The sequence below is a fragment of the Calliopsis andreniformis genome, chromosome 6, assembly GCF_051401765.1.
Source record: "Calliopsis andreniformis isolate RMS-2024a chromosome 6, iyCalAndr_principal, whole genome shotgun sequence".
Taxonomy (NCBI): Eukaryota; Metazoa; Arthropoda; class Insecta; order Hymenoptera; family Andrenidae; genus Calliopsis; species Calliopsis andreniformis.
This window is the reverse complement of record NC_135067.1, coordinates 3,909,539-3,934,804: the sequence shown is the minus strand read 5'-3', so window position 1 is coordinate 3,934,804 and position 25,266 is coordinate 3,909,539. Positions and strand designations below refer to the sequence as shown.

Genomic DNA, 25,266 nt, shown 5'->3' with positions numbered 1-25,266 from the left:
CTAAAATTTCGAGCGGCGTTGTGATGTGATTTAAAAATTAAGCAAACATAGTGTTTGTTTAAAAACAAAGTAGAACATGGAAGAATTTTTGTTAGGATATAGAGAAGTTGTACCCGATCAAACAGTGCCGGAAGAATGGAACGAAATCACGTTGAACACAGGTGAATTGCCATAACCTCTTTTGATTAGCCGGATAAATGGAAATATTGTTAAGAAAAGAAGTTATATACAACTTTTAGTGTATACTGTAACAAGAAGTATTCTACGCTTTTATAGATGTATATTATTTAAATAATAAATCATTATTATCTTTGTAATGTAATTTCTAACCTCTATTTATTTATATTTAACTTTCTTAAATTCTAATGCTTAATTTTAATTCTTAAGCATATAATATCACATAATGCTATTTTACAGGAGGAAGTCAAAGTACATTACAAGATATAAAAGTGCCAGAAAGAGCTGGTGGTTATTCATATAAGGATTGTTCAAAATATTTTACTCGTAATCGCTTTATTTATTGGCGTATCTCTCACGATGTACTTGAATTAGTTGAACACAGTTTAGACATTAATTTGGCCAATTGTAGAGTTCGATACAGATTTACAGACACACCAATTCTAGATGGTATTTCTATACATGAAACAGTTAACTCTGTTATCATATTGGTAGTAACTGTTTCTAGCGTTCATAAATTATTATTTCCCCACCCTGAAAGAATTCATAAAACTGTAAGTAAAAAAATTCTGAAAATATCAAACAGGAATATGTATGTTATATAATTATTGAGATAATAAAATAATTTATTTCAAAGGATCATTCACTAAGTACATATAAGGATTTAGGTGTACAATCAATATTTAGTGAAGTGACTACACAAAATGTGAAAAAAACAAAAGAGGAACCTCATGTGTTTCATGTCATTACAAATGCAGGGACTACAAGTAAGTAAATAATTTATTAAATATAATATTTATTTTATTAAAGGTATTTGTTTCTTTACATAGATTCTCCAGTGCCTCATGCAGCTACATCTTGGTTCATACAACCACAAGAAGCGCTTTTTGCTCTTGCTTACAATTCAGGAACTATACTTCTCTTAAGGCTTGATACCAAAACTGGTCTAGTACACACTAGTGAATTGAAGCAAGATTCGATTGTGCCAAGGTTTCTCAGTGGTATTGCAACTGCTTTCAGAGGTCGTACTTGTGAAGCCCAGGTGGCTATGTCTTTAATAATACATAGTTGTGGAAATGACACATATTTGTTTGCTTTGTGTCGTGATGGCAATATTCGTATGTGGTCCTGTAATAAAGCTCAATGTATAGCAGTGGTTGATGCAGCAATTGATAACCGTGTTGCATCTCAAGGTGCACAAGGTCATATGTTGAGGAAAGCATTAGGACCTGAGAATGAATTGTATTTAGGAACTTTTCTAAAATTTAGTACTCGATGTGAATTTAGTATTTTAAAACCTGTTCAAGATAATGGCATATATAAATTTGTTAGACTGTGCACAAGATTTGCACAAGATGTAAGTATTTATTATAGCCATTTATTATATTAATAATAAAGCACAGTTTTATAATTTTTGTATCAATGTTTACAGCAACATTTAGTCGACTTTTCTTTTACAACTACTCGATTATGGGCAGTTTGGAGGACAACTGATATGGACACTGTTGAAGTAACACATGCACAATTATCTTTAAATGGAGCAAGAGTTAATTCGGAATGGGAAACAGCAGTTCTAGAACAAATGCCAGATAGAGATTATATACTTAGTGATCCTGACACTGACCCAAGACAAGCATATATTAATTATATTTTTCATCAGGGACAGTTTTCTTTGGTTGATATCACAAAGGCATTGAACATTTACAGAAAATTAAAGCGTGTAAAGAGCAAAGTTCCTTCTATTACAGAATTAAAAGAACGCGTATGTAGTGCAGTAGAAGCGGAAATACGAGCTGAAGTTAAGGACTACGAACTAATGGCTGAAGATTATTTGGAAATTGCCAATCGTTGTTGGTCGAAATTTTATTCTTGTGTCATACAGTATCATGCAAACAGTACTAGACCTGTAGGATTATTATTGCTACCAAACTTGTATGGAGTCGTTTTACTTAAAAAATCACCATTCTCACTTCTGAGACCAATGGAAGCTTTGGAGTATTTAATGTTCTGTAATGAAAGATCATATACATCTCGATTTAAGACAACGCCTGTTTTATCACAAGATGAAGATATATGTCAAGATCTTATTACATTGATGTCAGCATTAGTGTTACTGGAAGAACAATTATCTGAGGAGATCAAAACGACGATAAAAAGAGAATTGTATCATTTGAAAAGTCCAGACATCATTATCGACAACTTATTGTCGAAGTTGATGTTGGAATCAGAAGAGCCTATTAGCGATTTTATTACACACCATCCTAGTTGTCACAGATTATCAAATATTAGAGACATATCTAGTGCCATGGCAATGTTATTGGAAGCATTAACATATGATCTTGGCCAGCCGAATAAGTTACAACTGAATGAAGATCATGATGCTTCAAAGATGTTACTTAATATAAATCACTTTTTTTGTAGTCAATTAGGAATCTCAGCAATATCAAAAAGTATTGCTCAAATAACACAATTAAGATTTTCAATTTGTAGGAATCTCTTAATTTTGCAACAAATGATACTGTTACGACCTGAATTGTTTGACTCACGGTCTTTACATTCCATAAAATCATCAATAGCACCGAAAACTGTAGTATTAACACAGGCTTATTATGTTGTAACGTGGATATGCGAATCTACGGCATTACCAACGCCTTCGCAATCCTTACTGGATTCTAGTATCCAACGCCTAGCATTGTTGAAACTCGTTGATTCGAGAGCAAATATAGGATTTAGACAACATAGATCTGTATCATTATTAGAGTTATTTATACAAAGTAATGGTGCGATGCATGCCCATAACCTGATGGTACATACAAATTTAGATTCGACCACTCTGATACCATGGCATTATGGCATGTTAACACATGTTACTCTAATTGCACAACTTATATGGCCAAGATCTGGAAACTTCATTTTCCCCGAATGGTTATTGTCCAGTTGTCAATTTTTACTTGTTCAAGAATATGTGAGACTTTTGAATACATGGTGTGAATGGAATAGTGCATCAAGAAAATTTATATTAGCAGTTGCATTGCTGGAAATGGGAGAAGCTCAAAAGGCTTGTGATCATTTTCTACGAGCCTCTGGGGGAATTTTAACAGATGAATTTTTAGCCAACGCCTTACTTGAATCTACTATATTGACAAAAAATAATTCATTAATTCAGTATTATCTAAAAGTTATAAAATTATTTGAAGAACACAATGCTTTTGACTGTGTAATACAACTTGCTGAGACAGCTATACTGATGGCTGACAAAGATGATCCTAATTTACCAACATTACATTCTATAGTTTTTACACAACACTTAAATTTGGGTCACCATACTAAAGCATATAATTGTTTGAACTCAAATCCAGATGCTGCTCGTAGAGTAGATTGCCTAAGACAATTAGTGGTAATTCTGTTTGAAAGGAAAAAACTGATAGACTTAATTTCGTTCCCATACGTTGACATGTACGAAGATCTTGAGAGAATTGTAGAAGGAAGAGCTAGGAGTGTAGATCTCATGGAAAATAACTATTACAATTTCTTATACAGTTTTCATATAAACAAAGGAAATATGCGAAAAGGTATTACTTTTATTATAAAATTGACAATTAATAATTTTTCAATTTTTCAACTTATTTATTTTTTTTAGCTGCTTCTGTAATGTATGAACAAGCTATGCGTTTGAGCCAAGAATCACAATCTATTCCAATTGTGTCGAAACAAGCTCAATGTTTATTGGCATGTATCAATGTGTTACATCTTGTATCTGATAAGTATAGATGGATTGTGAGACCTGTAATTGATCAAAATTTCTCTGATCAATTACATCATCAAGACTTAGAAACAATGAGGAGCATAGACTGCAATGATGTTTTGCACTATAAAATAAAGAAGCAAGTAGAGGTTCTTGAATTGAGCGATATAAAGAAAGAATATTATGTAGTGGATGCCAGATTAAAAATATCAAAAATAAATTCAGAATTGAACGTTGTAGCTCATGCTGGTCCATCAGAACTTGTCATTATTTTGTCAACTATTGGTTTATACACAACTGCATTACATTTATGTGATGAATTTAAAATCAACAAAAATTCTGTACTTGAAAGCCTGACCTCCCAATGCATACGATTAAGTAAGAGAGAAGATCCAAATGCTTGGGATTGGCTTATTCAAAATGATATTTTTGATATTGGCTTATCTAATACAAATATCACAAACACAGCTTGGAGATTGTTAGAATATTTAACGTTGAAACATGAAAAAGATGAGTGTAGTGAACTGCATAAAGCAGTGGCACGAAAATTACTTCAAGATGGAGCATTTATACCCCAATGGTTACTAATATCATATAAGGTAACTAATTCTTGAACCAATAATTATATTTGCTTAATGAATTCAAATATTTTCTTAAACTTTACAGAAACGAAATGCTGCAGAATTACTACGTCTCATGTTAAACACTGGTAGAATATTAGAAGCTAGTGATTTAGCAGTGGAATACATTAATGCAGTTTTGGGTGACGGTAAAGAACATTTTGGTCTTCAAACACCTTTGACATCTATTGCTCCAGCGGTTTGGTTACCACTTAATACATTAGAAGTACTTTTATACGAGTTGGAAGGAGCTAGTAAGAAGAATGCAATTTTTTCTGAGGTAATAATATAACCTATTTTCTATTTTTAATTAATAAAATGTGAATATGTGTTTGAAAACATTAATATTGACTACAGGGATACCAGAAATTACAAAACACGTTAAATTACTATGAAGAAAAAGTAGCAAGGGTATCAAAGGATATGATTACAATGAAATTAAGTAACAGAAACCGTTAGCAGTAAGTAAAGAAATTATATTAATAAATATATAAAAATTATAAAATTAATGAAGTAATATTACTTTGTTTCATCATTATATAAAAATATGATTTTACATGTTTTACATCAGTCTTAATTATTTTACATCTTAAACTTTAATATTTGACGTAGACTAGAAAATGTAATGATTTATATTTTGTATTTTATAATGATAATATTAGAAAATATCAAACATAAATTGGACCATGATTGACTGATAGCAGCACAGCACATATAACAATAATAGTCAGAATCGATATGACAATCGCCGCGACCATTTGTGGGCATCTTTTGAATAGAACCTAAAATTTTAAATTTAAGCTTGTATTTTAGTAAAAGAATGCGATAATTAATATAATATTTAGTTAAATATCTTATCATCAAACTGTGATCAAACAGAAGTAGAACATTACCATTAAAAGAACAATCAGGACAAGAACCAAAATTGTTCCAACAGGTAGAATAAAGGGTACTGTCCAATGATGTTTTTGGATGTCAGAATCTAAATATAGTAATGTCTTATGATAAAAAAAATATATAAAATAGAAATAAAGTTTGTAAAATATAAGTAAGGAGATTCTAAAATTGGATTAATCTTTATCCCAAGGCTAGAATCTCACTGTTGTATCAATGACTTTTGTATATTTTATAGGTCAGTACACGAATTCCTTTTATAATACTTTTATTGGTTATAATTACAGAATGAAGAAGGTTTTGCGTGTTTCTACAGATTGCTCTCCACCTGAGAACCAGTTTTCTACAGTGTATATACTTATCGTAACAATTTACAACCACTATTTTTTTGCGTGCTCAAAATTTTTGATACAAGTTCAATGAAGAAAATAGACTTGACTTTATATATTTGTTATTGGATATCAATGTTTCTGTTACATAGATATAAGGAAATTATCTTATTTATACTATAATTTACAAGTGCCAACAATAATGAATCTTATTTTGCACATTTCAGACTTTGTTAAAACACATTTGGGGGACAAGGAGTTATTAACTATATTCACTGAATTTTCTGGAGAATTAATTTCAACTCAGTTTTATTGAGTTTTTAGTGATGAATACATGTTGTTATAATCGTTATCGTTTTTTCATATTTGTGATTTTGAATGTTTGAACCTTGTCCCTTTTAGTGTCTAACAATGTCCATTAAAATCATCTCTCCTTTCCCTTAGTTTATTGCCATGTTTCATAATTTTTCTATAATGCTAAGAAATAAATCAAATTCACAATAATTGTGGTCTATCAATATTAATGTAACTTATAACAAAATGTATTCAACATTCTTGACAACAATATAGCAATATTTTATGAATTGTAATAATTGCATTTGCTGCATAAACTAGACATTAATTTAAACAAAAAAACAAAATGCGTGTCAGAAATACTGTATATACTCGCATACGTGTCTAATTTTGTACAGGTCAAAGAAATTAAAGAAATTTATAATCAAAGTTGTAGTATGTTTAAAATATTGCCCATAAAAAAGTTATTTAACTTATAAACGTACAAACAGGCACACTAAACTGCTGTGTTTGCACTTACCCCAAATCATAAACATTGTTGCATGTTAAGTGTAGCTATTTTATGAACCGATTGCAGCAGAAATCTAAACTGTCCTTTCGAAGTTTATTTTCATAATAAGACAATATTTTCGTAAAAACCACTACAATTGATTCATTAAAAGTCTGTCTATACGATGTTTATTTGCGTCTTTATGTTGAGATAAACAAATTAAAAAGTCAGCTGTAATTCTACGAACAGTAGAATAAAAGGCCTAGAAGCAAAGCAAAATTGTGCAACAATACAAACGTAACGAAATAATAATATGATAACAAAGTTTTGTTAAACACTAATTGTATAATTTTAAGTAAATGAAATAAGTAAAACAATTTTAACAACTTTTAAGAAACAGGAAACACTTGTGGATCTTATATATATAAAATGTAGGAAATTTATGCGTTTAAATTATCTTGGTGTTTATAGATAATGCGTATACGAAGTGCTTCAAAGATAGGTTTAAATGACTATAATCTACGTATAACTTTAATCAAATATATGCGTTTGTATACGCGCAAAAATATGAACTATACTTTATAACGAATTTCGACATATGCCGAGATATGTGTATGTAGATAAAATATAAGTTGAATGAACTGATAATTTTTTTAGTGAATGTGATTTTAACTAGTTTTATATAAATCAGAACTTATGCTTTGTGTCGTAGTAGTTGACGATCTTTACATTTAAGTAGGTACAAGAATGTTTCTTACAGATAATTGAAATATTTAGAATGACATTTAGTAATTACTTTTTAGACACTGTGATAAGTTAAATGTGTATGTATGTACATATAATACAAATCGACATGTGTGTAACTAGTAACATGGCGGCGCTAAAAAAAACCGGTTGATTTGTTGATGTTTTACACATAAGTAGAAGTTTTACAGAAATTTGCGAAAATGATAAAAATATCAGCATTGAACGAAGAATCAAGTGAGGAAAGCGAGGAGGAGGATGTACCAACTATTACAAAAGAAGCTCAAGTATGTATTAAAATAAATCATTTTACTTATTTCAGGAAACTTAACCTGTAAAACTTGTCATTCTCCGAAATCTGTTTAATTTGTATACATGATAACCTAGGTATTTAATGTTGATAAATAATATAAACAGTTGTATAACGTAAGAATAAGTTGACATTTGTTCCCAATGACTCACCATAATTTCCTATGAATAATTACTTTTTATTTACTGTTATGTGAATATCTTAATAAGCTACTATTTTTATTAAGTTATCTCTAAGATTCTTATCATATCATTAATCATTACTATCACATGATATGTCTATTTGTTGCAGGAGCAAGTAGCTCTCACAGAATATAATAAAGCCTTAGTCTCATTGAAAGAAAATAAACAAGAAGATGCATTGAATATTTTTAAGGATCTATTAGAAACTGAATTATTGGATGAAGTTGAGAAACCCCAGGTACCAGATGGTAGATCTAGGCCAATGTTATCATTAAAATATTCTTGCTTTAAAAATATTGGTGCCATACAAGCTACACTGAAGAACTATGAAGAGGCAATAGAAAATTATTGGGAAGCTGCAAATCTAGATGACACAGATGTAACATTATGGTACAGAATAGGCACTTTAGCTATAAAAACCTGCAATTTAGAGTTAGCGTGTTCTTCATTCAAGCAAGGTTTAAAATGTAATTCAAATCATTGGCCATGCCTAGATAACATAATAACTGTCTTATATGCAGTTCCTGATTATATGAATTGTCTTTTATATATTTCTATGGCATTAGAGCGTGACCCTAGTTATGTAAAAGGTTTGGCTTTCAGAGACAGAATATTTAAAAACATTCCACGTCTTGAAGAATGTTATAAATTGTATAATAGTGATTGGCACTTAGATCCACCATTATGTACAGAATATGATCATATGATAGGAGATAAATTAATAGCAGAAGCAGAAGATATTGCAGAAAGATGGGCAGAAGCATGTAAAATAGAATTTACTCCAAAACCATTACCAAACTTGACTCTTAGGAAACCTATTAAAAGTTGCACTTGGTTAGATTTAGGAGAAAGTTTACTAGACATGCACAGATACATTGCTGAAAATGATTTAAGTTTCGTTAGTAGAATTAATTTAACAGTCTTTAATTCTGAGGAAATAACTCCAAAAGCAAATACTGAAAACCATATACAAGAAAATACAGATGTCCATATAGTTCAAGATACATCACAAGATATTCCTGTAAAGAAAGAAAATAATATTGAAAAACCAATCAAAATGGACACAGAAGAAATTAACTTTCAATTTGAACCACTGGATGAAAACCAAGCATGTGATAGTACTGATGCATTGATGGAAGTTGAAGTAGAAGATGATAAAAAGTCATGCTCAAGTGATGTGCAAATTATAGAAGATGAAGATCCTTTGAGAGTTTCAGATAATGAGGGAATCTTAGAACAGAATCATATTAAACATGAATCAGAGGAGCAAAATAATTTTGAGATGGATGAAAATGAAGATAAATCACATCCTGGGAAAATGATGAATGAAAATGATACATATAATGCAGGTAATGAAGCACAGAACGACAAAGCTAGCGATAAAGACAGTAACAAATCCGGTGATAAACTATATGAAAAATCTTCAAAAAAGACAGAAAAAGGACAGTGCAAGGGGGAAGAAAAATCTAATGATAAAAGTGAAGGAAAAGAAGAGGTACAAAAAGTGAAAAAAAGACGCAGAAGTGCGCTGTGCTTTTTACAACAGTGGGCCTGGAGTTGTAGTAGTATGAGGCGTTCAGCGAGAGTGAGAAGTTCAAATAGAAGAGAAGCTGAAAGAGATGATGTTCAATTAGAAGAAACTCTTAGAAGAATATTTCCAAGTACATTATTGTATGCATTGAAAATATTTCAGTATTTATGTATACATATATTAATAAGTTTTTTTAAGGTGTATGTTTTTAATGTATTGTGATTTTTATGCTTCAGACCAGATACAGTAAAATTAACTAAAGATGATCCTTCTAGAAATATGGATGATTCCATGGATACAATGGATTTGTATCAATTATTTGCTAATCAAGAAAATAATAGTAATGCTATGGAAACAATTAAAAGCTCTGAAAGTTCAAAGTCACCAAGTCCTGATACTAGGTAATATTTTACGAATATGAATAGAATTGTACAGAATATAATTTTCTTTTTGTTGTAGTTGCCAACAAAACTATTTTGGTACAGAAGCTGAAATGATGGATGTGAATATGTTTATTAATGAACACAGTGGTAAAAGTAATTTAATGATAATAATAGCACAGTATACCAAATTTTTGTGTACTAAATGGAATCAAGAATGGCCAAAAGGAATATCAGAAACATATTTACAAGCCTATATATTTATGAGGTATAATAAATACATGTGAATATTTTCTTAAGTATTATCTATGAAAGGTAAAATTTATTTTTCTTTCAAAAGAGAACACATTCCACATCCATCACCATTTGAAGAAGATGTACAGGATGATATCTTGAAATTGGATGCTGAAATGACTTTATTATTTGGAGAACTTCATACAGATAGGTGGTTGAACAACAAGCCAGATATTCTACCGTCTTCAACGTATGTTATTTATTTTACCTTTTCATATATTATCGATACTTAATACTGTTACATAAATAAGTAATATTGTTTTAGATTAGACAAACTCGGAACAGGAATGCCATCAGAAGAACTAGGACATATAATTTTTACAAGCGTTAGAAAGGATATTTTAAATGAAGAAAATATTTTCATATTAGTGAGAGTTCTTTGGCTTAAAGCTAATATTTTTTTGTGTCAAGGTGACACAGATATAGTTATTGAAACTTTAGAATTGGTAAGTAATTTGTTTGCATCTAAACAAAATTTTATATTGTCTGCTTGACTAATTGTCATTAATATTGTAATTACTTTTTATCTGAATTTTGAGTTCATTTAATTGGAAGTTGTTTATTTTGTTTTAGTTACTAAATCACATGCAAGAATTAGAAAAACAAAATCAAAATATTTATCTTCAATTGCCTAATTGTAAATACAATTCTCAGATCAGTATTAAAATTGTAGAGAAGAAACTTAAATCTATACAAAGGTATGTATTTAAAAAGGATATTATCAATATATATAATTGACAATGTTCTTATGAAAATAATTTGAATACAGGGGACAAAAGCTGGGAGAGATACAAAATCTATATGATGAGAAAAAATATGCTGAATTAGCTTATATATTACAAGACACATTTAAATTTGCAAAACAGGGAAATAAACTTTTGTCCGTCAGCGATAATATTGTCGATAGAGTGCAACAGTTATCTATGTTATTAGATAGCTTATGGCAACTTCAACAATATGAAGAATGCTATGTGTGGGCGGAAGCTTGCCTTAACGAATCATGGCAGAACTACTTAAATGCGTCTGATGAAATGGAGCAAAAGAAGTGGACAGGATCTGTTTTAATAGCACTTGAAAAATTGGAAGCTTGCACAATTGAAGTTAGCACATTTGTTGTCAAGTATTTACCAGAGACTCGTCTTTCAAGATTAGTACAAAATTTAGTTCATATTGTTTGCAATCAATTAGACGTATCGGAAACTACTGTAGAAATGCCACTTGAAACTGTACTTCCTTGGATTTTACTACATTACATATTACAATACAAAGAAGACAAAGAAAGAGCAAAAACTGAATCGTCGCATAGGAACAAGCAACACGGTTCAAATTATTCTGAATCAGATGATGAAGATGAAGGTGTGCCAGCATCTATCATGATTTTATTTATTGCCCATGAATTCATGGGTAGACATTCATGGTGTTGCTACAATGAAGCAAAATTATTATTTTTCACATTAAATCTAGTTATCCCAAAGTTAGAGGCGCCTCAATTTTCTAGTATAAAGGATAAAGTGTCTAAATATCTGGAACAAATATTTTTTTGTCTGTACGGTCATTATAATAGAGTAAATAAGGGAAAACTAAAGCACGTTGTGGATCATGGAGTACCTCAAATGAAGATGACCTGGGAAGGAGCACAATTGCTATTCGACTTTTACAAACCTAAACAAATACCAGAATTTTTTTCACCCAAATCCTTGACAATTAGTGCAGACACGGAAGAATTATTTAAGAAAATAATAAAGTTAATTCCTCCAGAAAGTGATCCGAATCAATTGATTAATGACATGATGGCATATATAATAGGAGAGCGAGAAACAATGCCAACAGTTCAGAAACCTTTACCACATTCTGTGTCAACAATTTATTATTTGTTGGCAGATTTTTACTTCAAGAACTGTAAGTGGAACGCAGCAATGAGATATTATTTATTAGATTTGTGTTTCCATCCAACAAGGTTGAACTCTTGGACTGCCTTAGCAATGTCATCAGGTACTACTATTGAAACTTTGCTGAACAAATACAAACCGATGTAAGTATTCGCTCAAATCTCTTGTTAACATCGCATGACATAGTTCAATAATATGTTTCTTATTTTATGTTTAGAAACGAAGATAAACTTTTAGAAAGAGCTAAATTAGCTCAATCAAGTTATCGACATGCTGTTGAATTGGACTCTTGTAATCATATTATTTGGACAGAATATGGAAGCTTTGCATACTTTGTTCACTCCTTTTGTTCGCGATTGTTAAAGCAAGAAACAGACACATTAAGTATGGAACGATTTGAAATGTTGGAAACTATAAAAGAGGAAATGTTGGAAACTGCATACCAGTGTTTTGAATCTTGTGCTCGATTATTCATCAGTGTCAAAGATGGACCGATACCTCATGATGAAAGGTGGCTTTATCAATATATGCTTGGTAAAGTTGCAGAAAAGAAGAATCAAGATCCTCCCATATTTTTAGAACATTATGCAAAGGTATATACAAATGTTTACATAATATATCAATGTAAGTTTTATTTAACTTATTCCTAATTGCAGGCTAGTGAGTTGCTGTACAACAATAATGCACAATATCCACGTAGAATAAGTCATAAATATCCGCAGCAGCTTTCAGTTGAGGCATTAGAAGTACATTATCGAATTCATGCAAGTATCTTAAAGTATTTAGAACAGCACGAAGGCAAACCTCTTAAAAAATCTTTAGGGCAGTTATTGCAATTGCATCTTGAGAAATGTGCAGATGGACCTTTTATGAAGTATAGTTCAAAGTTGAACGAGAAAAGCAAGGAGGATAGTATGAGTGCAAGTAATAAAAACACTGGAAAAGAGGTTGACATTGTTATAGAAGGTGATAAAAATGTTGTTACTGTTTATCAGCGTTCGAATAGCATCGAGGAAATCGAAATTGTAGATAGAACAAATAAAGCATTTACTACTAATCAACGCACCGAAAAAATGGAAACACGTAAAAGATCTCCTACTGAGATACCGCAAGATAACATAAAAAAAATAAAATTGGGGAGCGTATCCCACTTGCAGCTGATGCAGGATGTCGTTGCTCTAATAGACGACGTAATCACGAAAGTTTGCGAGATGGTTTCGCAGAAAGAGAAAAATGATGATATTATGGTATTATCCAGTGACGAAAGTAATGAATCAAAGTCAAAGAAAGTAAAAATGAAAACTATTGAAAAAGCGAAAGCACAAATGAAATCTGAGGAGAATAAAAAGAGCCCTTTAGGACCATTGAAAATTGATAAAGTGTTTGAAAATGAAGGAAAATCAGAAAATGTTCAAGATTTGATGGATGCGCTTATGAAACAAGCAATGGAAATTAGTCAAGAAACACAACAGTCTTTCCCTGAAGATGAAGACACTAGGAAATTTGAAGGAAAATGGTTGCAAAATGAAGATTTACAGTCATGCAGCAAAGAAACAAAAGATAAATCAGGAGATAAAAAGAAAGTTGTTAGTAGTACTAAAGAAGAAGTAACATTAAGTAGGAGAGGTTCTCAAGAAAGTACAACAACAACACAGACAACAACGACAACAACAGAAACAAATAACTCCAGTTCTAGTAGTAGTGATGAATCGAGCAGTAGTGATGATAGTTCTGACAGTGACAGTTCCAGTGACACTGATAGTGATTCTGGTGAAAGTGAGAGTGAAAAAAAGAAGAAGGAATCTGAATCCGCACAAAAAGAAAAAAATATGACAGAAGAAGAAGTTGCTACTTTAATCACATACTGTTTAGCTGGTTTAGAACAGTGTATTTTGAGATTTTCTGAACACTATAAATCGTTTTATAGGTTGTCACATTTTTTCTTCAACAATAAAACTGCTAAGGACATAACAAAGTGTAGGAACCTTTTGTTGGACAGCTATAATTGTCAGTTTTACCCTGGTGAGAGTTTTCAAGGACTATTTGCTGACAGAAAGAGTACTAACTTTTTTAGTGTAAGTATAGTTTATTTCTGCTTTTATAAATCACATATTATAGTATTAAATTTAGATATATCTAAGAAAATGCTTCTAATAGTACTTGTTGAAAGGCACTTATATTAAATGATTGTACAATTTCTGCATTGTTTGGTTTACCAGTTAAATTAGTGTAATCCACAAGTACTGAGCCTTTTGCCATTCCAGTAAATACAGGACTTAAATTTGTTACTATGGATTTTGTCACAAATTCTGGCCACATTATAAGTGAAGCAGCCATAGCATCTGAAGTTAACCATGAAGTAGATTGTAATAAACTTTGCCTTTCTGCTTTATTTAGGAAATTCACAATAGTAGAATTTATGTTTCCTAATACATTCAAGCGCCAATCCTGTTTAAATATTATTCATACTTTCATATAATATATTCATATTAATTTAACTAACAAAATTACTTTTCTAAATAATTACCAGAGATATATCGTTATTAAGAACTGTCTCCCATGGAAATACTATACTTGTATCAGTATGATTCAAAACAATATAATTACTTTCTGGATCTTGGTAAAAATTAAACTCAATATTAGGAAGTATATTACCAACACCAGAAACGCTAGAGCCTAATATTATATGATTTTTCAAGTATTTTAAAAATGAAGGTTCTAATGCAATTGCTAAAGCAACATTTGTTAATGGACCAATACTTAGCAGAATTATTTCACCTATAAACAATAAAATGAGTATATCTTACATTGAATACATTTTTTGTTGTTTCATTATTAAATTTTCTACCTGGATACTGTTTAGCCAAATCCACAAGTGCTACAGCTGCATGTTTGCTTTCATCCACTTTGGCAGTGATATTTTCAGTGAAGTTAAAGTCACCAAAACCATCAGAACCAAAGTAGTTAGTTGGAGTGTAATCTTTTATTAATGCTTTATCTGCTCCTTTATACACAGGTATCTAAAGAATTCAAAGTTATAAAAACAACATATAAAGTTTCATGCAATACATAATAACATAATCAAAATATAAAATACTTACATCACTTCTGTTAGCAATTGTTAAAATTTTAAGTACATTTTGCGTTACATTATCTACATATGTATTTCCATATGTACTAGTAATTGCTATAACTTTGAATCCTTTGAATTCACTTTTTAAAGTCAAAAGTATAGCTACAGCATCATCTGCCCCAGCATCTGTATCTATTATAACTTTCTCCCAGGTATTAACAGACCTTATAAAAGTTTTAATAGTAATACCTCTAAACTCTTTTATAATAACATATGTACTATATGAAAGGGTTAATATTCATATCACTTAAATTTTTATCAAAATAAATTTGCTATATTACTTAGTAAGAATTTATAAAAACTTTTTCATAAATTATAATTAAGTAAAATTTAGGAGAGTATAGTTAAGTAATAAAATTTTTCTTGTATAACATATGTTTATTTTTACCTGATACTGCACAGTATTAAACCAAAAGCGATTGAAATATTGAACTTGGTATGTAATTTCATGGTCTTGATATTAGGAAATGTTTAGTAATGATATCTTATCTATGTAAAACAAAATTCAGAAAGTACTGTAGTATACTGACCAAGTTTTTATGGAGATAAGTGTACTTGTAAATCTATTACACTTTTAAAAACTTAATGTATTACCTTCCTGTACATACATTTGACATTTTCACTTCTTATCTATTATTAATTGTGATAATATTGTCTTATCTGTTTAGGGCGTTTGGCACATACCAAATCGAGAAGTGGATAGAGCAGGAAGTTTTGCATTTCATATGTCCAGATGTGTAACACTGCTTATGCAAGTACTTAAAGAAACAAATGATGGTCGTATGCTAATGCAATTAAGTGTACAACTTGGAAAAACACCTGAATCTGACAAGTACATGTTCAAATTAAAATTATATATTATTCCTTTTACATTGTTTTGGAACAAAATGATAAATTATATAAGAAACTATTAATTTTTTTATATCACGTACATATTATTTTTCAGGCAATACTTACGCGACTCGGAAAGAGAACAACTATCTTGTCAAGCATTAACTCTATGCTTACAATCTCTAAGAACAAAAGTGCAGTTAATGGGATCAATTAGTTCTGATCCCGCGCCTGATAAGAATGTAGATGCCAGAACTCAAGTACTTCTAGATACATATTGGGTATATCAAAGAGCTTTGAAAAATTTTCAGAATAAGGAGCAAACTATACAAACACTCGCTGCTTTATTAATAGACACATATAAAACATACGTCGGCAATAAAGTACGTTTATATTCATAATAAAACGTAAAATTTCATTAAAAGTGTTAATATAAAACGTAATTAAGTATCTTAATAATTTTTTAACAGAATTTGGAAGGCAACGTTTTGGAAACTGCTACGAAATTTTGTAATGAATATACTTATAATAGGAAAGTTTTAAGCAAGTTTTTCTCCAGCCTTGACAAGCCTGCTTCAGGTGCTCAAGTACAGCCTCAAGCTGTATCTCCAACTCCTGTAAGTTTGAAATGTTCTTTTCTCCCTTCTTTTATATTGTCTCTATCAACATTAATTATAGAGCACATAATGCACAAATAAAATTATAGATAAAATTGTTGTATAGTTCAGTTTCAAATATCAAACCTTTGTTTTGATAATTTTTCATGTTTATGCATAGGTGATTTCATCACAACCTCAAGTTACTTCAGTCTCACCACAGTCATCTCAATGCCGAAAACCATACAGAAATTTAACAGCTACTGGTCGACCAAGAGGACGTCCTCCCAATGTTAACAAATATTTGCAAGCTATGCAACAAGGTGGCAACACGATAAACCAGTTCAATCCAAAAACAAATTTTGCTAACTATATGAATGCATCAGGAAATCGTTCTCTTCTGAATCCTTATTTCATGCATCCATTTGTTGATCCAAACATACTGTCTGCTTTATTAACCAGTGATTTAAGCGGCAGTATGATGGATCCTTTATCAGCTATGAATTACTTGAACCAAATGGGAAATTATCAAGACATCCTTAGACAGTATCAAAATAATCTTTCTTCACTATCTAATATGACCAGTGCATTAAACACTTCAATGCCTCCTACATCTAGTATCAGCAATGCAGCCACAATGAACACTACTAGTTCTACTATCAGCAGCACACCGAATATGAGTAATTTAGGGAGTTTGAATAATCTGACAGTACAACAGTTGTTAGCTTTGAGCAACTCTACTGCTACTACTGCCCGGTCCACGCCAATGTATCAGCAAGCAGCTACAACAAAAACCACTACTACTGCATCAATGACTAAAGATAGACCTAATATATCAATAACTCCTGTGAATACAATACCGCCTAAGAATAAGCCATCTAAGCCGACTTCGCAGAGCGATTCATTATCAGTTCAACTTCCAAAGTCTTTACAAATATCACAAGCCTCAAAACCAGTCTTGCAACCACCAGTCACACAAGTTTCTCTTCTCAAACCTTCCATCGTGCAACACGTAAAGACCAGTCCGCCTAAACAAATGGGTGCACCACAGATTAGAGTCTCCAAGTCGCTAACTGAACCTCAGCCAGCACACAATCCTTCTCTATCGCATTCTCCCTTAAAAAGCAATGCTACTACGAATCCATCTACGGTACCACAAGTCGCTCATGCAGCAATGGGTCCATCGATAAATCTAAAACAAACATTATCGATGAATATGCCTAGTTCTCATTCAGGAACGTCTTTACAGCATAAACTATTGTCGAAGAAAAATTCACAACGAACTTATACGCAAGTGAACGTGCAAAATCCAGTAAGGAAAACAAAACAAGCCAAAATGGTACCCACAATACCTAGCAATATCCAAAATTTATTGAATGCTATACCTGGAAATTCATCAATAAGTCAACCACCCTACATACCGCCTGATTTGAGTGGAATTTCAGTAAGTTCTGTAAATCCTCAAACAGGGCTGAAAGGTCCAAATGTGAAGTACACCAATTACAAAAAGTCATCTACAAAAACGAAGCCACCTACCTCTATGGATATCTCCAGTTCTTTGCCAAACTTTCCTCAAGGAAGTTCTGCAGAAGCCCTTTCTATGCTTTCTCAACTGAAACAGCACTCACATTTGGAAATCATACCTCAACAGAAACCACAAATGAAGACAACTATGGAATATCCCAAGAATTTATCTTCTGGAGTTACTGTAGTTCCCCAAAAAATGTCTGACCCCTTAAGGCCATCAAATATTGATTGCATAACTATATATGATTTACCTAGAGGGAAACCAAACAACATTCCCAATAAGAAACCAGAGAAATCTGTTAATGATAGCGTTGAGATTATAACCTTGGACGATTGAACATGTTATCGTCCACGACGAGCATAACAATAATTTTCGTTCCTTTACCATTTTGTCTGAACATGCTCACGCTCGGCATTTTTTAAAGTAATATGATTTATAAAAAAATTGCGTTTGTCAAGCATAGTTATTCACAGTGTATTATTAGTAAGGTGCAGAGTCATGCAGTAATATCTTCTGGCATTATTACTACCTTACAAAGTTTTACTTTTGTCGAAAATGATTGAAAAAGGAAACAAATTACTAGCCTTCTCTCACTTCTGTGCCTAATATGAAATGATTCTACATGGAACCATTTGATTACCACATGCATATATATGAGAATAGATAGTAATACTTGTATCGTAACACATGAAAATAATTATTAAAAAGACACTGAAGAGTAAACAATAACAAGAATGAACTTTTAAAAGGTTCAATATGCTTCAGAATTACAATATTTGAATACCACTGATTTTCATGATGTTGTAATAATAATCAAATGTAGTATGTGTATTATTGTATATTATTTATTTCATGGTAATTCCAAGGAAACGTTTTTTCATATTAATGAAACAATATTACATTACATACGATACATTATTTTTCTACTGTGTACATTTGAACAACTAACAAATTTTTTCTTTATAGATAAAAACAAAGAAAAACAAGGATAGGTGAATGTAATTATGTATTAGTGAATACTGTAAATTTCCTAATAAATGAATTATAAAAATGTTTTTCTAAGTGAAAAAATATACATATTTAAGATACCACTTATAACTATTAAATAAGAATTGAACAATATCTTTTTTCAACTTATGCACTTTATTTCTCTGCAATTATTGGATTATATAAATGCTATATTATTATATTTGTAATTTACACGATCGTTTGTTGCTCTGGTAATTTACCATTAAGGAAGTGTATTTTATATATTTGTACATATATGAAATAATTATACAAATGTAACTATATTAATTTTTTTAGTGGTTTGAATGAATTTGCAGGCAAACCATGTACGCCTAGACCCTTAACAGCAAATACACAGCCAGCATTCGGTTGTTCCTTTATTTGATTTTCGTTCAGTCCAATATATGCTGTTGTTACATACAAAGTGTCCAATTCATCTCCGCCAAATGTGACGCTTGTTACGTTTGAAACGTTCTCAATTTTAATAAAACGCATCAATTCACCCGTTTTTGGATCAACTTGACATACCTAGATGTTAAATATTTGTAAAAAATATTTCAATGTTAATTACTTATTTTGCAATGAATTTCAGACTATGATTCATAAATATTGTCAGAATACTTACGCCACCTCCACCAAATACAGCTACCCAAAGATTTCCAGATGAATCTATAGTCATACCATCTGGCATTCCAGGAATGTTAGTTTTTTGAAGATCAAAAACAGTTTTCTTATTAGCTGCAAATAAAGTTTTATAAAACTTGTAAATTTATGTAACACAAAACATATATCATAAAAAATACAGAGTAAATTTCTCACATATGTCTCCTGTTTGGGGACTGTAGTCATATGCGACTACTTGTTGGGTTGGTGAATCAATGTAATAAAGTGTATCATCATTAAGACTCCAAGCAATTCCATTACTTATAGTAACAGGAGTTACATGTTTCTTCAGCACAAGGTCATTATTAACAGAATAAAAAGATCCCTTATTGGGTGGAAATTGTCCATTTTCCAGGTTACTCATTGTTCCTAATAAAGTTATTTTATTGTACATTACCAAATTTTATAATAATACATTTGCTTATTAAAGAATTTATATGGTCAACCAACCACCCCATATTCTTCCAGAACTGTCTGCTTTCGCATCATTCCACCTTGTTTCAGCAGGATCGCTATCTGCAGCAACTAATTTTTTAACTGTACATTTTGCAAGATCTTTTTCTCCATCCCATGTAACCAAAGCAATATCTGTACTAACTCCTGCTACTAATTTACCAGGAACACCATCAACTGGAATTGCAAACCCAACAGGTCCTTCTTCTAATAATTAGAAAATTCGAGTTATTATTGAATAAGCATTTTAAGTCTAGTAAAGTATATTAGATATATTAAATATTTACCTACAAAAGTAGAAGTAAGAGATTTTGTGAAAGGATCATATCTATATATTTTTTGATCAAATATATCAACAAAATAAAGTTTCTTAGAATCAGGATCCCAGTGTGGACCTTCTCCAAGTTGATATGGTCCTGCGATTCGTTCAATTGTCACTTTAGACATTGTCCTAATATGACTATGAATATATTTAAAATTACTATTAGTAACATAAAAACAATTATATATATTTATATTATACGATTGTAAATATGTATGACATATGTATACAGGGTGTGTCAGAAAATGTGAGACACATACATAGATAAAAAAAGTTCAACATTGTTGAGTTTAGCTTTTTAGTTATACGCTATTTTGCATTCCGTAAAAAACTGGTCCAGACTGCGTAAAAAATAAAATCGCGAGAAAGTTCTAGATAAAAAATAATAAAAAAAAGTAAAATGCACATATGCTCAAAAATGCTTAGTTTTTTAGTCATACAGGTACTTTATATTGTATGAAACACTGGCCCAATACTTGGCTCTATGGTGTGCTATCCTCTTTAAGTTTTATTAGGCCCAAGGATATCCCAGCCTTTTAAATAAGTGAGACACCGCCATGGATCTTAAAGAAAGTATCACAACGTACACAATATAAAATAACGTATAAATAAAAAACCGAATGTTCTAAGCATATGTAGTATGTAGTCATGAAGTTTTTTCATTGCTTCGTGTAGAATTTACTCTTCAAAAGTGTCTTCTGATACACCCTGTATGTAGCATATATTGAAGCAACAGGTATTTCGATATTTGGTTTACATGTCTCATTATGTCATCTTATATCATTATTGAATGAAATATAAGAATACTTACGCTTTTAATGTGTGCAAGTAAATTGTTTCGAGTAGATATGTACGAACTGATCTTAGTTGCTAATAAAATCTAAAATTAAGAGCTCTTCGATTACAGACCAGATACCGAGACCGAAGTACGTGCAATTACTGCAAATGTATAAATGCTTGGCTATATATATACATTCACAACCGTAGATAGAGAAGCATATTCTTGCTTAGTTTTATCACACTATTTAATTCAATACATGCTTAATTCATTTAATAGATATATACATACATGTTGTGAAGCGTGGAAAGGTTATCACACCTACTTTGAAAGATAATATTATAAGCAAGATATGTGTAAAGTTCTGCAATGATTTAAGTTGACACAAGTTCTCATATTATACTTTTATGACTTATCAAGGTGATAATTTCAGTCAGCAGTTTCATGATTTAATACTGACTATTTCACATATTTAAGTTTCCATTATCGCTGATTAAATTAAAATTTTAAACCTGCTTACATAACATTACAAATTGTTTAGTAAATATATCATTTTAAATACTGTAATAAAATGCGGTTATAGAGATGATATAAATTTATTTATTGTTATTTATTTTTTATTCTTTTTAGTAATATTTGCAAATATTAAGGTATATGGTTGGGGTATAATTATAAAATAAATATTGTAAGAGTATTCAGTTGAAAGTTTATTTAGAATACTTTAATAGTATTTAATTATAGTGAAATAGAAAAATATTACAGTTTGAATGAATTTGAAAAAAGACCACGAACGTTTAATCCATGAACTGCGAAGACATAACCGGCATATGGTTCTTCTACTTTTTCTTGTTCAGTTTCGCCACGGCTGGATGTTGTTACAAATAGAATATCACAGAGGGGACCTCCAAATGCAACGCTAGTTACCTTCGATACTGGTAGTTTCAAAAAACGTATTACTTCACCAGTACGAGGGTTCACATTGAGTACCTACATATTAAAAATTTTATTATATAAAAATTCTTCTATAATATAATTATTCTATAATTATTAATACTAGTACTTACACCGCCTCCACTGTATAAAGCTATCCATAGATTTCCATTTGTGTCTATGGTCATACCATCAGGTAACCCAGAAATATTATGTTGTTGTAGATCAAATACAATCCTCTTGTTAGCTAAAAATGAATGAAGTTTACTATAAATTATTTTCTAAGTATTATATGTACATAATATACATTAACAATTTCATACATATAGTTCCTTCAGTGGAATTAAAATCAAATGCTGCTATTTTAAGTGTTGGTGTATCAATGTAATAAAGAGTATCATCTTCAATGTTCCAAGCTAATCCATTACTATTAGTAACTGGAGATAGCTCTTTTTTTGGTTTGAGATCACTATCGATACGATAGAAAGATGCCTGATCAGGCACAACAACTTCATTCACTTCTGGACCAATTGTACCTACAAGGAAAATATTAGTAGTAATTGAATATTAACATTCTCATTCAACAAATTGAAAATATTAAAATAACCTGCCCAGATTCTTCCAGAAGAATCTGCCTTTCCATCATTCCATCTGGTACCATTACGATCTCTGTCAACGACAGTTAATGTTTCTGGAGCAGATCGAGTATAATTTTCATAACTGTCCCAATTAATTAAAACGAAATCTGTGGCTGCTCCAGCTACAAATTTATGAGGTTCTCCTTGAACCCTAGCAAGAAATCCAACAGGCCCATTTGCTAATAATCATTAAATAATAAATTAAAAATAATTCCTGTTTTAAAATTCAAATACATGTAAAGTACTAATTTACCTATGTAAATACAGGTAAGCTTTTTTGTTGGTGGATCAAATCTACATATTTTTTGTGCATCTATATCAACGAAATAGAGTTTTTGAGTACGATGGTCCCAAATGGGACCTTCACTGTGATCGAACGGGCCTACTATAGGTCGAATCTCTAGTTGATCATGATCTTTGTATACAGAACAACTACGCGTATCACTGCAAATAACAGACAAAACTTAAGTTCCCTCAGAAAATACATGTATCTTCAAATATTTTGTAACTAGTTATGAAATATATCTTATAACAAACAATTACTCTATTCAATCTTACAAATTGTATGTTGTTACATATATATTAGCCAATACTAAATTTTATATTATGATAAATACTGTAAAGAATTAAAAATCACTTAAAGAACTACTCATTTCATTTTACGCGAGACTTATTGTTAGTATACCATATTTGAGAGAAAACAATAATAAATACATAATGTGTATATACATTCCAATACGAGATCCTTTCACTTACCCATGACTCACGAAGCTAACGATGGTTAATCCAATAAGTAAAACTTTGTAAATAATATGTAACATTGTATTGCAGCCGTGAAATTAGAACACGAAATGGAAGAATAAAAAAAGTACGCATATAAGGTAGAAAACTGAGAAGCGCGCGCGTCTACCGTGCACCGCAGACTTCGCTGGTCGTGCAGTCTTGCTTCTTTATAAAGTATTTATACATTCACTAATTCTGATGAACAATTGTAAATTATACCATACATAATTTAGTATGTTCTGAAAGATAAATAATGGAGATATTGTCATTCTGTCTTAGGTAAAACTGTCGAACACAGCTCTACATGTCTCTCACCATGATAAATATTTCTACATTATCTTTGTTGACGAAACTATAACTAATATTTATTAATGGCTCTTTTCTTCGTCATGTTTTTGGTATTTCATGCTAAATTAAAACATAAGTGCAATATCATATATTTCGATAAATATATAAATATATATTCTAATATATTTCGATAGTAATTTTTTAAAAATATATTTTTTCAGAGAGATGAGAAATCCAGTTCTTAAGAGAAAAAAAGTAAAACTGATTGAAAATGAATAACTTTCATTTCAAGAATAAATAATATTTACTCATGAGAAAATTGGTACTATATCCGTATAACTGTACCATAGAAGTACATATAGTACAGTATATGTATATATTTAGTACGTATAGTATAACAGTATCATCAGCATGGTGGATTTTTGTAAATTCTAAACTAGAAACTTAATTTTAAACTACACTTATAGAAAGAATCAAGAACTAAATAGGTCTGTGCCGATTATCAGATACTTTATCCTATTAACAAAATAAATGTGAATAACTTTGAGAACCATTTAAGAATTTTATTAACGTCCTCTAATCGTTTAAAGTAGTTACGGTGTTAATAGGAGTTTTTTCAGTATAAGCGTTTTCTATTAGTTTAAGATAAGATTCTTTTTATCACGAAAGTAAAGATTGTATATATGCGTAGTGCAATTAATATTTGGGAATATTAACTTGTCTTTTTTAAATCCATACGCCTGATAACAGGCAACTTCAGAAAGACATAGATACTATATATTATTAACTTTTATTAACTATGTATAATTAACTGTATGTACATTTTAATGTGTATTTACCTAAAAGAAAGAAAAACGTCACACTGTTTATACAACTAAAAATTTCAAATGAAAAAAATCTTATAACTCGAGCCATTTATATTTTGAAAAATAACTTTAAATTTTCTGTAAAGATAAAAATATTTAATTGAAACATAAAATCATTTTTATGTCAGAAAATAATATCTTTTTAAGAAAAATATTCGATAACTATAATTACGAAATAAAACATGAAGAAAAGAAGGTTGGTGATGTGGTTTTGTCAGTTATTTTTGAGCTTGTCAGTTATGGTAAAATATGTGCATATGTTTGAAACCTCCGGTAGTTTCGAAATTTTATTCTTAAAAAAATATCGTTATATAATGAAAATTAAGTACTGAGTTAGAACTCCTAACAATCACTATTCGTGGTTTAAAATCGAACTTTTTATTTTTCAAATTAACACATACAAATCTAATGTTTATTCTTGTTAGATAAAATAGTAAAATGTATAAATACTGGGGCCCGTGGGGCAATATAAAATTAGAATCCCTAATATTGAGACAACGAGGGCTATTATTATAAAGATTGTATTTTAAAACAAAAAAGATAATTAATAAGAAAAAACTTACAATTAAA

At 30.6% G+C, this 25,266-nt stretch overlaps 5 protein-coding genes across 7 annotated transcripts; 2 read left to right on the top strand and 3 right to left on the bottom strand.

Annotated features, from left to right (window-relative positions):
* Positions 1 to 76: 76 nt before the first annotated feature.
* Nup160 (nuclear pore complex protein Nup160) lies at positions 77 to 5,972 on the top strand. The gene is made up of 9 exons (XM_076381435.1): positions 77 to 161; positions 418 to 731; positions 815 to 944; positions 1,008 to 1,534; positions 1,610 to 3,749; positions 3,818 to 4,521; positions 4,589 to 4,822; positions 4,900 to 5,003; positions 5,724 to 5,972. Exons 1-8 carry the CDS (start codon positions 77 to 79, stop codon positions 4,999 to 5,001), a joined length of 4,236 nt encoding a protein of 1,411 aa, XP_076237550.1. The 3' UTR covers positions 5,002 to 5,003; positions 5,724 to 5,972.
* LOC143181163 (uncharacterized) lies at positions 5,039 to 6,912 on the bottom strand. The gene is made up of 3 exons (XM_076381438.1): positions 6,580 to 6,912; positions 5,436 to 5,524; positions 5,039 to 5,324 (listed from the first exon to the last, which is right to left on the bottom strand). Exons 1-3 carry the CDS (start codon positions 6,593 to 6,595, stop codon positions 5,211 to 5,213), a joined length of 219 nt encoding a protein of 72 aa, XP_076237553.1. The 5' UTR covers positions 6,596 to 6,912; the 3' UTR covers positions 5,039 to 5,210.
* A 235-nt stretch (positions 6,913 to 7,147) lies between these two features.
* Positions 7,148 to 18,975, top strand: LOC143181160 (calcineurin-binding protein cabin-1). Of its 2 annotated transcripts, none has more exons than XM_076381434.1 (14): positions 7,148 to 7,580; positions 7,895 to 9,456; positions 9,592 to 9,717; positions 9,776 to 9,964; positions 10,037 to 10,180; positions 10,256 to 10,436; positions 10,564 to 10,688; positions 10,760 to 12,022; positions 12,097 to 12,472; positions 12,536 to 13,954; positions 15,681 to 15,844; positions 15,959 to 16,226; positions 16,314 to 16,460; positions 16,621 to 18,975. In XM_076381434.1, exons 1-14 carry the CDS (start codon positions 7,497 to 7,499, stop codon positions 18,301 to 18,303), a joined length of 7,731 nt encoding a protein of 2,576 aa, XP_076237549.1. In that variant the 5' UTR covers positions 7,148 to 7,496; the 3' UTR covers positions 18,304 to 18,975. The 2 variants fall into 2 exon arrangements, with proteins under 2 accessions (XP_076237549.1, XP_076237548.1); XM_076381433.1 differs by having other exon boundaries at positions 7,149 to 7,580; positions 9,553 to 9,717.
* On the bottom strand, positions 13,937 to 15,503 carry LOC143181162 (uncharacterized). Of its 2 annotated transcripts, none has more exons than XM_076381437.1 (5): positions 15,401 to 15,503; positions 14,981 to 15,176; positions 14,728 to 14,899; positions 14,407 to 14,657; positions 13,937 to 14,327 (listed from the first exon to the last, which is right to left on the bottom strand). In XM_076381437.1, the coding sequence occupies exons 1-5, from the start codon at positions 15,460 to 15,462 to the stop codon at positions 14,016 to 14,018; spliced, it is 993 nt and encodes a 330-aa protein (XP_076237552.1). In that variant the 5' UTR covers positions 15,463 to 15,503; the 3' UTR covers positions 13,937 to 14,015. The 2 variants fall into 2 exon arrangements, with proteins under 2 accessions (XP_076237552.1, XP_076237551.1); XM_076381436.1 differs by having other exon boundaries at positions 14,981 to 15,230; positions 15,401 to 15,466.
* Positions 18,976 to 19,089: 114 nt separating the features above from the next.
* LOC143181185 (uncharacterized) lies at positions 19,090 to 23,826 on the bottom strand. The gene is made up of 11 exons (XM_076381471.1): positions 23,516 to 23,826; positions 23,013 to 23,203; positions 22,729 to 22,938; positions 22,445 to 22,657; positions 22,256 to 22,368; positions 21,952 to 22,178; positions 20,379 to 20,551; positions 20,089 to 20,298; positions 19,795 to 20,007; positions 19,601 to 19,713; positions 19,090 to 19,503 (listed from the first exon to the last, which is right to left on the bottom strand). Exons 1-11 carry the CDS (start codon positions 23,578 to 23,580, stop codon positions 19,255 to 19,257), a joined length of 1,977 nt encoding a protein of 658 aa, XP_076237586.1. The 5' UTR covers positions 23,581 to 23,826; the 3' UTR covers positions 19,090 to 19,254.
* Positions 23,827 to 25,266: the final 1,440 nt, after the last annotated feature.

What these genes read in the sequence shown, in the direction of transcription:
- LOC143181163 (XM_076381438.1), bottom strand. An exon ending in TCCTGATTGTTCTTTTAATG is followed by an intron (nt 5,325 to 5,435) that starts GTAATGTTCTAC and finishes TTAAAATTTTAG; the next exon opens with GTTCTATTCAAAAGATGCCC.
- LOC143181160 (XM_076381433.1), top strand. Translation starts at nt 7,497, where the DNA reads ATGATAAAAATATCAGCATTGAACGAAGAATCAAGTGAGGAAAGCGAG. An exon ending in CTGAACAAATACAAACCGAT is followed by an intron (nt 12,023 to 12,096) that starts GTAAGTATTCGC and finishes TTTTATGTTTAG; the next exon opens with AAACGAAGATAAACTTTTAG. An exon ending in AAAACACCTGAATCTGACAA is followed by an intron (nt 15,845 to 15,958) that starts GTACATGTTCAA and finishes ATTATTTTTCAG; the next exon opens with GCAATACTTACGCGACTCGG.
- LOC143181162 (XM_076381436.1), bottom strand. Translation starts at nt 15,462, where the DNA reads ATGAAATTACATACCAAGTTCAATATTTCAATCGCTTTTGGTTTAATA. An exon ending in TTAATACTGTGCAGTATCAG is followed by an intron (nt 15,231 to 15,400) that starts GTAAAAATAAAC and finishes CCTTTCATATAG; the next exon opens with TACATATGTTATTATAAAAG. An exon ending in TTAATAACGATATATCTCTG is followed by an intron (nt 14,328 to 14,406) that starts GTAATTATTTAG and finishes ATATTTAAACAG; the next exon opens with GATTGGCGCTTGAATGTATT.
- Nup160 (XM_076381435.1), top strand. Translation starts at nt 77, where the DNA reads ATGGAAGAATTTTTGTTAGGATATAGAGAAGTTGTACCCGATCAAACA. An exon ending in CGAAATCACGTTGAACACAG is followed by an intron (nt 162 to 417) that starts GTGAATTGCCAT and finishes GCTATTTTACAG; the next exon opens with GAGGAAGTCAAAGTACATTA. An exon ending in CAAAGGAAATATGCGAAAAG is followed by an intron (nt 3,750 to 3,817) that starts GTATTACTTTTA and finishes TATTTTTTTTAG; the next exon opens with CTGCTTCTGTAATGTATGAA.
- LOC143181185 (XM_076381471.1), bottom strand. Translation starts at nt 23,580, where the DNA reads ATGTTACATATTATTTACAAAGTTTTACTTATTGGATTAACCATCGTT. An exon ending in TCCCCAAACAGGAGACATAT is followed by an intron (nt 19,714 to 19,794) that starts GTGAGAAATTTA and finishes CTTTATTTGCAG; the next exon opens with CTAATAAGAAAACTGTTTTT. An exon ending in CTGTATTTGGTGGAGGTGGC is followed by an intron (nt 19,504 to 19,600) that starts GTAAGTATTCTG and finishes TTTAACATCTAG; the next exon opens with GTATGTCAAGTTGATCCAAA.